The following is an 11,328-nucleotide window of genomic DNA, read 5'->3' as shown; positions in this document are numbered from 1 at the left end:
GAACAGTATCCTTGTTCAAAATATTAAGAAAATTCAAAAAAAGTTTACATGCCCCGGGTGAGGCTCGAACTCACGACCTTAAGATTATGAGACTTACGCGCTGCCAACTGCGCCACCGAGGCTATGATAGAGATCCGGCTAGCGAGAAGTTAAGTCCGTAAATGTTCTACATCAAGAACAAAAGATGTTCTTAATTCTTTAACGAGGCATCGATGGATTATTTAATATACTTGCTAAATAATAAAAAATGAGTGAAAACTGTTTTATCCGTTTTGCAACTGCTAGAACTCCCCTTAGCTCCTATGAGTCATTGGAATGCCGTCCACCACCTGTCCCTTTGGCGCAGAGGATAGCGCGTTGGACTTCTAATCCAAAGGTCGCGGGTTCGATCCCCGCAAGGGATGAAACTATATGTTCATGTAATTCTTTTTGGCGTATCTTTTTTTTTTATTGATAACAACTATCTAATTTTGATAACAAATCATTGCATGTCTCTAGGCCTTGGGCTGCAGCGACGGGGAGAGGTTGCGTTCCAGTACGGGACTACTCAGTCGTAATTTCTCCACATTAGCGGCATCTGTATTCAAACTTTCTTCTGTCAACCGTTTAGCGCGCAACTCTTGTATGGATGCTGTTGGAGATTTGAGATACATATGTGACTTTATTTAGCAATGAAATTCCATTTCACAATTCAAGAACTCACGACTGTATGGGGTGTATTTGTCAGATATCCAACTCTCGATGTTATAGCCAATAAAACCCACAACGCCGGCTATGGGCAAAGTGATGTAAACGGCGTTACGCCTTATCAGAGCCATTACAATTGGCCACATCTTGATTAATATTTTCGGTCAATATCACAAGCAATAGATCAGGAAAAACACAAAATAAGCGGCGTGCAGAATTATAAAATCTTGTGAACAGCTGATAGAGCTGCCAGACTAGTGAAAATATGTGTGGAACCAGTTCACTAAACAGGTTCCACTGCAATTTTAGTAATCTCGGGGAAAGATAAATAATTTATTCTAGCTTTTAGAGGGATATTAAATCTTCTGACAAGCAAACTGCTTTGAAGCGAAACAGTTTTAAACCCAAAATGCGGTCACACTAACGGCTGATTGCTCTGACATCTGTGTAAGTTTTTGCACGCGTCGAACGGTCACACATAATATTTTTTGTGTTTTTGTGCTCTCTCCTTTCGTCGGTAGTGCAATATTGCAATACGAATTACATAAAAACGGGAAAAAAGCAGGCAAAACTAGAACTAGAATATCGCGGTGAACGGGCAAGCGAATACTTGCACAAAGGCAACAGAGAAAAAGATGCAAGAACGGGAAAAACGTATTTACGCATTACGCAGCGAGTCGTTGATTTGCCGTTGTTTTTTGTTTTTATAATGCCAATAGCGGAGTAGCTGCACCAAATGCAGTTTACTGAGATCTCTTGTGATGTAGGCAAAACATAATCATAATAACTAAAAAACATCAATAACAGAAAACACCGATATCATTACTCTCTACGCAATAATAACAACTACTGACAGAACCATTACAACAACAGCAACTACGTCGCTGGAGTGCAATCAACAATTACAACGCAATCAGAACAAAGAACTACCAGCAGCAGCAGCAAAAACAACAAGAACAAACAAACAAACGGTGGACTGAGCAGAGCGAAGAACGAGAAGGAGGAAGAGGAAGAAGAACAACAATAGCAGACGACGCATAATTTCCTGCTCGCTCCCACACACACACACTTGCACTCAAAAGTTCGCTTGCACAAGGAGAGCGAAACAACAAAGAATATCGAAAAGCGTGGGAGAGGAGGCACCGAGGAGCGAGCGAAAGGGAAAGGAAAAAAGAAAAACGGCGGGGGAGCAAACTGCATTTCTGGATTCGGATCTGGATCTCTGGATATATCCACACGTAAAATGACCAATTCGGGACGCAATCATCATCGATTCGATGTAAGTAATCCAGCAGGTTTACGATCCGATCGTAAAGTCTCGCCGCTCAGTTGTTTTTGGGGAATTTTGAGCTGTACAATGCGATCCCAAAATCTTGACAGATTTTCCTATATACTCTATTTGGTATACTAAATTCTAAACATCTCAATCTTTGCTCGGTTGTTGCTTATAAAGTATATAATTATAAATCTAATAGTTGTTTGCAATACTTCATCATTAGTTATTGATCTTCATATAACTTTTTTAATATTTCATATTATTTGTTGAAAATTTTAATATCATATTGCTATAACAAATAATCGAATTCGTATCAATAGGTTTGCTTTTTCCTTGAGATTTGGTTCCTTTGTGACGTTTTATAAAGGGGGTTTATGACCTCCACCATTTCAGATTTCATTTCCTTGTTTAGTTTTAATTCTTTTACGTCAAGAACCCTGAAATCTCAAAAGTCTTTCAAGTGGCCGATAAGAAATCAGCAGGGAAGCAATAAAATACGTTTCTTCCTCCATATATCAAGCATAGATATTTGCTGAATTAGTGCTTTAGAATCCAGTAAGTTAGTTAGTTAGTTACAAAATAAAATCCATCCATTCTGATGACCTTTTATATGACCTTTAAAGCGATGACGTTCTTAAAGCTTTCGTAAATATTTAGAATTCCAAATGTAAGGAAGTGAAGGAATATTATTTGGCTTTGTTAGTTGAAAGGGGGTTTCCTTTCCGAACTCAAGGCGCGCTGTTGCTCTTTCGTTTGTTTGCCCGTCCAGACAGTTAGTCAGTCACTTCAATTTCCCCGTCTGCCGCAAACCCACCAATAAAATAGACTGCATCTCGTTTATTTTTATGGCAAGGCGGGTTCTTTGTCCTTCGTTTGAAGTCAGGAATAAGGAATATGGAGAGGAAGAACGCAGGAGTCATCGCCTTTGTCGGAGCGACGGGGAGTTTGCCCAGTCTTTAAAAGTGTAAGTGGCTAATGTCTCACCCTCCGTCGAAAGTTATATGTTTGTCTTGCGACAAAAGTGCAATAAACTCGCTGACAACACACCCCCAAGTATTAGCCCCCCCTTACCAAAAACCCCCCACCTTGCCACCAAACTCGAGTAATGACCAGTTGCGAAGTGAGGACTTCTGACAAATTGGAAATTCTTCGCCAAGTGCAACACAAAGTAAATAAGCAAACAGTAAAGCAGCTCATGAACGGAATTTGCCAATTCGTTAGACACCGAAAGACAATCTTATACGTTTTAGTATTCTTATACCGAGAACTTTAAGCTTTAAAGTAAACTGTAAAGGGTATTCTTAATTTCAAATATTTCCAACACCAATTTCTTCCTGTGCACAAATCTTAATTGCTATGAAAGAAGAGAGCGAAAATGGAAACGAAGACTCATTTTAATTACGTTCTCCTATACTTTAATCGCACCGAATTGCTTATTTATTTTGGGGCTTACTTACTGTCCATTCTTGGTATTCGGCATTAAGTACTTTACTTATCTAACTTATCTAGAACCAAACCCCAAAAGCCAATAACAAACGAAAGTAAACAGATTGCCCGATAAACAGCTGACCGAGCATTGCCACAAAGTCTGGCAGCATTGCAACCCTTGCAGATTTACGAAAACGCAGAGAATGGGGAGGAATCCAAGGAAATGAGAGACAGTTTGTTTCATGGGATTTATAGTTTCAATTGGGAATGCCAATACCCTATATACCATTTGGTTCCTCGCCTAGTATCTCTTTTAGAAAACGAAGTGCCTTTAGTCGGTTTATTTCAAGAAATGAAATTAGATTTATTTTTTTTATGATAAATAAATAGTATATTTTTTTTTTATATTATAAATCAATAGATATTAAAATAAAATTTAATACAAATCCGAATAAATCTAGCAAAATATTTTATTTCATTTAGAATGATCTTTTTTTTCGCTTTGGTCAAAATATTTTATTTTTGTGTTGTGTCTTGTTGCTATTTGAAGAAAGCAACCATAACTGTTTTGTAAATGGTTTCAAACCAGCAAGTTGTTAGGTCCTGTGTTTATTTCCCAACTAAAAAACGTAGATTTTGCATGGGTTTCGGCTCTTTTTTCGATTGACCCTGCCTTAAGGTTCAAGTAGGTGGGCAAGGGCATCTAAAGTTCTTTGCTTTTGCTTACTCTTACTTGCACTCTCTCTTTCGCCTGAAGACTCGCTCTCATTGAGACAATTTAGCTGGCTTTTTGTGTTGACGGCCTTTGTGTGGGTGCATTGCCCCGCCCCCTCGTTGCATTTTTGAGAGAGAAACAAAGAGAGAGAGGGAGAGTGCTGGTGGGACAGCTGTTTCTGGAGCTTCGGCCGCGTAGCGTTCTCGATTCTCCACTCAGTTCTCATTCGGCGCTCTGTTGTCATCGATGTTGTCTCGCGAAAAGTGCAGCTCTCGTTCGCTTTTCGTGTCTCGCGTTTCTGCATTTACACGGTTTTTCCTCGCAGCTGAGGAAAAATCGAAAGAAAATCTATTTCACGCAAGCCCAGCTGAAAATATAAACAAATGGTAGGGCGAAAATGTGTGCAAAATTTGCTGGCGAAGTTACTGAAAGTGTGTTTTGTGATGTGCAAATTGGCTGTTCCAGTTGTTTTGGGCTTTTCCGCCTGGATTTTCCCCACCAGCGTGTTATCAGCTGTTGTTTTGTGTTTTGTGTGTATATTGTTGGCCAGCTTTAGAGTTTTCTTTCGACTGTTTTTAAAGACCGCCTTGTGCTGCGAATGCTTTCTTGTGCTTTCCCCTTATGAATTCTATATTTATCGACAAAAAAGACATATTGAGTGCAACCCGATTTGGATGCTGACCCAGTTTTCGCAATGCGCTGACCTTGCTTACATGCATGTACATATATACAAAGCTTGTATACTATATACCACGAATATATAGAACGGAAGCACGCTTGTCTGTCAGTGCTATCAACTCTCAACTTTTTGTGGGCCAGCTGACCCGGCCATGGCTTATATAAAATGCAGCCCAGATTTGTTGTCATGTGGGCTCCCTATATACATAACAAACGATACAGACACGAACAAATATTATAGATGCATTATTCCTCTTTTCTTGTTGCTTTTTTTTGTTGTTTTTTTGTTGCTCGAGGTCACTTGGAAAGTAAATGCCCGACTGGGAATTTGTAATTTGTTTACTTTTTTCCACACGCACCAACCGCCCACTTTTCCACCCCGTTTTTTTTTTTGTTCTGCTCCTCTTTTTTCCGTCAGCTGTTTCAGCTTGATTACGTATACGCCATGTGTTGCATGATCAAATAAATAATAAACTATGCAAAACGCAGCAATCAAGCGAAATGCCTTGCACTTGTCGCTGCCATCACTTGAAGCGAATTGAGTCGAAACTATTTGGGGTCTCAGCTGCACTTGAATTTGCATAAGTACGTGCAAAAGATATGGCGCCTTGGATGAGATACAAAACTGTGGTTAAAACAAAAAGAGGGCGTCGTGCTAAACCTCTTAACCACATATTTTCAGAGTACTTCTGTGCCATAACCTTGGTCAATAAGAAATATAATAAAATATATGTACTTTACATATATCATATGTACATATATCAAATTCGAATGAATGTCACACGAATTAAATATAAACTATTTTAAACCATTTTATTGGACAATTGAGTGATAAGCCTATACATACCACTGATTTTCGCAACACCACTGCATATCTGAGATACAATACTTCGGCCTGATTTAATTCAGTTCAATTTAAGTGTTTTTGTCACAAATTGATAGTAGTTGGCCATCCTTTAATGGTCTAATTGAATATGAGCATATGAATATTCCTATGTATTTATTTAGCCAAATATGTACGTGTTGCAATCAATTATTTATTGGACCTTCAATCGCTTTATTTGAATCTCATACATATGAATGTCGTTTACAATTGTGGAAACAGCAATTTTATAACCGACTTGTATTGTGTTCATAGCGCTTCTGTAATTGTTGTTCCATTTGCTGTACTTCTGACAATGAAAGGAATTAGTATTGTTAACTTAAATAGGTGTATATCTTAATATATTTATATTCGACCTATTTATACCTATTTAAATCAACTTTGTTGTCTTATTTTGGCATTAATGTTTATTAGCATATGCAAAATTAACGAAACCCTTAAAATATGGAATATACCCAGTTTTATAGGCACTTCTTTTGGTTATCAGTTGAATCCAGTGTAATTGTCATTATTATTTATACCCACACTTATTTCTTGTTCGCGCTTCGCTCAAATTCGTCACACGTTCGATCGATTGCCTTTTTTAAATTGCCTTTGATGACTTTTCATTTAAGTTGAATGCCACCAAGTGGGCGGTGGGTGGTTGGGGCGGTGGTGGGGATCCGGCCAGCCCAAAAGAGCTTAAAGTTGGGTGCGCATTTCAATTAAAGCCCAACCGCAACCTTGATGTTCGAAACTCTGTTTTGTGTGTAGAGAGTCTCGTAATAAATGCCACTGTTGTTCTATTTTTCACGTGCAAAACGACGCCGTTTGGGTTTTATTTTCGGACAAATCAACCAGTTCCTGTTGCAGTAAGTGATTTAAAAATAATAAAACCCAAAAGCCAAAAATAAGCAGAGGAGGAGCGCTGCCGCAACGCTGAAAAGCCGGGAGCAACGTATTGAAGACGCAATTTGTGAATAATTTAATCGAGCGTTCACACGGCGCCAGCTGTGAAAATAAAGAGAGAGGGAGAGAGTGCTGAAGAGTTAATTGAATCGGCAGAGGCAACAGCGTTCGCAGATAAGAACCGGGTATGTTTGCCAGCTCCGCCGAGACGGGCGTCATGGAGGTCGGCGGCACCAGTGGCACCGTCAGCAGCAGCAGCAGCGGCGGCAACAATGGCGGTGGCAGCAGCAGCAACAGTGCTGGCGCCGGCGGCAGCATCGAGCTGCTGTGCCCGCCCAGCGGCAGCAGCAGCATCAGCGGCAGCGCCAGTTTCAGCAGCAACAGCGGTGCCAGCGGCAGCAGCAGCCAAACGCACAGCACGGCCGTCAGCAGTGCCACAGATCGCAGCAACAACAACGGCAACAATCACAATCCGAGCTTACAACTGAATGGTAATGGTAGCAGCAACACGAGGCAACACAGCAGCAGCAGCAACAGCAGACAACACAGCAGCAGCAGCAGCGGCAGCAGCAGTAACAGCAACAGCAGCAACATAAGCCCTCCCCCCAGCAGCAGCAGTCGCAGCAACAACAACAATAATCACAGCGGCAACATCATCAGCGGCTTTTGCAGCACCATTTGGCGTTCGGCCACATTTGGCAGTGCCACGCCCGTGATTAACCCCTTACCAGCGGTACTTATTAACCCCAAGAGCATGGAGAGCAGCAGCGATAGTTGCTCCTTGAGCTCCACGACCACGCCGGAGGTTGGCCTGGCTGATCAGCAAAGGAACATGGCCGGCGGCGCTCAAGATCAGTCGGAGGATCAGTCCGTAAGAAAACACAATACTGAAAAAAAAAAAAACAGATGATCACAACCAGATCAAGCCAAACAAACACCTATCGTTACCACCTTCGAAGACATTTTTTCCCACCTCAGCGGTCGTATATTATCATCATCTGATCCAGCATTTTGTACATACAGCTCAAGAAACCCACTCAGAAACCCGCTCGAATCGTTCTGTCGCTCTTTTTTCCCCTCTATATCTATCGTGCCCAAAAGATTCCACCATTAATTAATTTGTTTTGCTCCGGAATTCAATTCAGTTTATTGGTTTTCATGGATGTTATAATTTTGGGAGCACTCGAGGAATCAGTCAGTTGATTTTGTTTAGCCATCACATCTCCGATTGCGAACTTCACAGCCATAGAAAATGTACATGTGTGCTCGGTTTGAAATTCCATCACTCATCCGCCATGTTGTGCCCGTTTCAGCAAACATTCCTAGGCGCCACCGAACTGGACGATGAGTTAATCAAACAACTGCCAAAGGAGGTACTGCTGCGCGTCTTCTCCTACCTGGATGTTGTCTCACTATGCCGCTGTGCACAGGTAAATGAACTAGGACAAGTTAAACGCCCGCCCCATTTGGGCGTTCCGATTTTCCGCCACTAATGAATTTTTCATGCCACAGGTATGCAAATATTGGAACGTGCTGGCCCTCGACGGTTCCAGCTGGCAGAAAATCAATCTATTCGACTTTCAACGTGATATCGAGGTGAGCGTGGGGCATCTAATGGTTAGCGGAAGCCGTGCGCAGCTTTCAGAATTTTAATTCAATGCATGAGATTAGTGGGGCATACTTATTTTGACATTCCCCATTTTAAAAGTTTATTATTAATACACATTTAATGCAAACAGGGTCCAGTGATTGAGAACATATCGCAGCGATGTCGCGGTTTTCTCAAGTCACTGTCGCTGCGTGGCTGCCAATCGGTGGGAGATCAGTCCGTGAGGTAAGCATCTGGCCAAGCCAATCTGCGAAGCACATTAATCAGAAAACTGTGTATTTCAGAACTCTAGCGAACCACTGCCACAATATCGAGCACTTAGATCTGTCGGATTGCAAGAAGATAACCGATATATCCACACAGTCCATCAGCAGGTATTGCTCCAAGCTAACGGCCATTAATTTGCACTCGTGCTCCAACATAACAGACAACAGCTTGAAGTACTTATCCGATGGCTGTCCAGTAGGTTTACTTGCATAATCCATACGAAATAAGCATACTTTATCGGGTTGTTCCCGCAGAACCTCATGGAGATCAACGTGTCCTGGTGCCACCTGATCTCCGAGAACGGTGTGGAGGCGCTGGCTCGTGGCTGCGTCAAGCTGCGCAAATTCAGCAGTAAAGGTTGTAAACAAATAAACGACAATGCCATAATGTGCCTGGCCAAATACTGTCCCGATTTAATGGTGCTAAATCTACACAGCTGCGAGGTAAGTTTGTACACCATCTCTAGTTTAATGGAAATACGATTTTAGAAGCCTTTGCCTTTCGCAGACCATAACCGATTCATCGATTCGCCAACTGGCCGCCAATTGCCACAAGCTGCAGAAGTTGTGCGTGTCCAAGTGCGCGGACCTCACCGATCTCACTCTGTTGTCCCTCTCGCAGCACAATCATCTACTGAACACCCTGGAGGTGTCTGGGTGTCGCAATTTCACGGACATTGGCTTCCAGGCGCTGGGGCGAAACTGCAAGTATCTGGAGCGGATGGACCTGGAGGAGTGCAGCCAGATTACAGACCTAACGTTGGCTCATCTTGCCACTGGCTGTCCCAGCTTAGAGAAATTGGTAGACCCCGAACCACCCCGATATCTGAACACCATTTAACCTCGTGGCTTTTTAATAGACCCTGTCGCATTGTGAGCTAATTACGGACGATGGTATTCGACACCTAACCACTGGCAGCTGTGCTGCGGAAATTCTGTCCGTGCTGGAGCTAGACAACTGCCCCCTGATAACCGACCGAACGCTAGAGCATTTGGTGTCCTGCCACAATCTGCAGCGCATCGAGTTATTCGACTGTCAGCTTATCACCCGCACCGCCATACGCAAGCTGAAGGTAAGATAAAGCAACTCGATTTCATCGATTCGAATGACACATATAATATGTATGCCCTCGCAGAACCATCTACCAAATATCAAGGTGCACGCCTACTTTGCCCCCGGAACGCCGCCGGCTGTGACCAGCGGCCACCGACCACGCTATTGCCGCTGCTGTGAGATTCTCTGAGATACGGCCATCGGCTTCGCCAGAAAGATAATGCGAAAGACAGCCACGGACTGATGCTGGCCCGTGTGCATCGTCATGTTCGCCATGGTGTTCAGCCTGACCCTTGTCTCGATGATCTGCATGTACTTGCTGGGCCTGCTCGACGCGGCGATGACCACATGGCCACCAGATTCAAATTAAGCTCCATCCGACACAGCAGAAGCAGAAGCAGCAGCAGCGGCTTGATCGAAACCGAAACCTTACCCTAGTTTTAATTTAAAGCGAGTTTCAAAAACTCGCAGAAACCAGCATCAAATTGTGATTATTTTATTTAATATGCTACGTTATCTAGACCCTCACTTGTGTAAACTGTATTAGCGCCCACACTCTATGTTTGTTATTAACTGCAGCCCGATGAATTGCTAGCTTATATAGATCTGTATATATACATATATGTAGTCGATCCACGGCAGCTTCAGATGGTTCCGCTGAATGTTCTGTGTCTAGCCTAAAAACTGCAATTATGTGCGTTTAGTTTTAACTCTCATACACGCATGCCTGTATTAAAAGTGTTTGCTAAATTATGACTAAATTAAAAATCCATCTGGAGCGTGCTTCGGACTTTATCTCTCACTGGTCCCAAAAACGAAAAGAAAAAATACTGGAGTTTCCAAATTCCGAAACATGTCGATAGAACCGCAAAGCGTTCAAAACACTTACTATCCGAGATACTATTAATTTCACTTTTAGTCCACTCAAGTCTAGTGCCAGCTAAACTGTTCAGCAATTAGCATTATCTATGTATAGCCATGTATATTACACAACGAACAAACGACTCACACTGGATCATCTTCCCCGAAACACCAAGCAGTACCCACGTCAATAATCCAATAAATCTATATACACCTTTTGGGTTCACACAGATATTTATACAGACTATTTTGTAACGTATTATCTAATGAAATATGTATAAACGGGCCACGAAAGTTATCGTTGAGCGATAAGCTCACACCCTGGTCCAACACCACTAAGTAGATAATATAGGCTTTTCACCACTGAAAGGTTTCCCCTGTCCAGATGAACTACATATATCCAATCCTCGCGAGAGATCGAAGCGATCCCAAGTTGTGAGCTGGGGAATTGAACGAACAACGTCGTGACGAACGCCCCTAACCCATTAACCCCACAGCAATTCCCTCGTTACACACAGATAAGCACAATAAAACGCAAAACGATACCAGATGAGATATTTTCCTGATTCTTTTTATTCTGTCTTAATGTTAAGCTAAGCAAATGGTGTCATACAAACTTATACCTACCATATATTTTCCTAGAGAGAAAAACCAAAAAGAAGTCAAAATCATATTTACACAAAAATACAAAAGAAAAAAATTGCGAAAAGATAAAACAAGAGTTGTAAGTTGCGTATTTTAACGGATCTTTCTGTCTGTCTCTTGTAGTGCGTTTCAACTTTGTGTTAAAATTGTTTAACAAGAAAAGAACTAAAGAATCACAACTGATATGTATTAATTAGACTTAGAGTTGAAAAAAAGAACACAAAAAATAAATATATATATATATTTGGAAAATTGCCGTAAAGCGCAATCGAGTTCCGTACCACGCAAGAAAAACATTTGGTTCAATAAAATTTACATCTAAAAGGAGAATTAAATAT

General features: G+C 41.7%; 2 protein-coding genes and 2 non-coding genes across 6 annotated transcripts; 2 read left to right on the top strand and 2 right to left on the bottom strand.

The window, feature by feature from the left end:
- Nucleotides 1-49: 49 nt before the first annotated feature.
- Nucleotides 50-122, bottom strand: Trnam-cau. The gene has a single exon. It is a non-coding gene; the product is annotated as a tRNA-Met (tRNA).
- A 209-nt stretch (nt 123-331) lies between these two features.
- On the top strand, nt 332-404 carry Trnar-ucu. Its single transcript has one exon. It is a non-coding gene; the product is annotated as a tRNA-Arg (tRNA).
- A 19-nt stretch (nt 405-423) lies between these two features.
- LOC117136265 (small integral membrane protein 12-A) lies at nt 424-934 on the bottom strand. Its single transcript, XM_033297086.1, has 2 exons — nt 704-934; nt 424-631 (listed from the first exon to the last, which is right to left on the bottom strand). Exons 1-2 carry the CDS (start codon nt 831-833, stop codon nt 495-497), a joined length of 267 nt encoding a protein of 88 aa, XP_033152977.1. The 5' UTR covers nt 834-934; the 3' UTR covers nt 424-494.
- A 236-nt stretch (nt 935-1,170) lies between these two features.
- On the top strand, nt 1,171-10,898 carry LOC117136264 (F-box/LRR-repeat protein 20). 3 transcript variants are annotated; one of them, XM_033297084.1, is made up of 9 exons: nt 1,171-1,966; nt 7,869-7,985; nt 8,068-8,151; nt 8,295-8,389; nt 8,449-8,626; nt 8,686-8,874; nt 8,939-9,232; nt 9,291-9,503; nt 9,567-10,898. In XM_033297084.1, exons 1-9 carry the CDS (start codon nt 1,931-1,933, stop codon nt 9,672-9,674), a joined length of 1,314 nt encoding a protein of 437 aa, XP_033152975.1. In that variant the 5' UTR covers nt 1,171-1,930; the 3' UTR covers nt 9,675-10,898. The 3 variants fall into 3 exon arrangements, with proteins under 3 accessions (XP_033152975.1, XP_033152976.1, XP_033152974.1); XM_033297085.1 differs by lacking the exon at nt 1,171-1,966 and adding an exon at nt 4,338-4,492; XM_033297083.1 differs by lacking the exon at nt 1,171-1,966 and adding an exon at nt 6,530-7,426.
- The last annotated feature ends 430 nt before the right edge of the window (nt 10,899-11,328 follow it).

The sequence above is a fragment of the Drosophila mauritiana genome, chromosome 2R (genome assembly GCF_004382145.1).
Source record: "Drosophila mauritiana strain mau12 chromosome 2R, ASM438214v1, whole genome shotgun sequence".
NCBI classification, from domain to species: domain Eukaryota; kingdom Metazoa; phylum Arthropoda; class Insecta; order Diptera; family Drosophilidae; genus Drosophila; species Drosophila mauritiana.
The sequence above is the reverse complement of the archived record's forward strand: the minus strand, read 5'-3'. Positions and strand labels throughout refer to the sequence as shown.

Bases quoted from the DNA above. Each gene is read 5' to 3' on its own strand.
- LOC117136264 (XM_033297083.1), top strand. From the start codon at position 6,743: ATGTTTGCCAGCTCCGCCGAGACGGGCGTCATGGAGGTCGGCGGCACC. The intron at 8,152-8,294 runs GTGAGCGTGGGG...TAATGCAAACAG, and splicing joins ACTTTCAACGTGATATCGAG to GGTCCAGTGATTGAGAACAT. The intron at 8,627-8,685 runs GTAGGTTTACTT...TTGTTCCCGCAG, and splicing joins ACTTATCCGATGGCTGTCCA to AACCTCATGGAGATCAACGT.
- LOC117136265 (XM_033297086.1), bottom strand. From the start codon at position 833: ATGTGGCCAATTGTAATGGCTCTGATAAGGCGTAACGCCGTTTACATC. The intron at 632-703 runs GTGAGTTCTTGA...AATCTCCAACAG, and splicing joins CAAATACACCCCATACAGTC to CATCCATACAAGAGTTGCGC.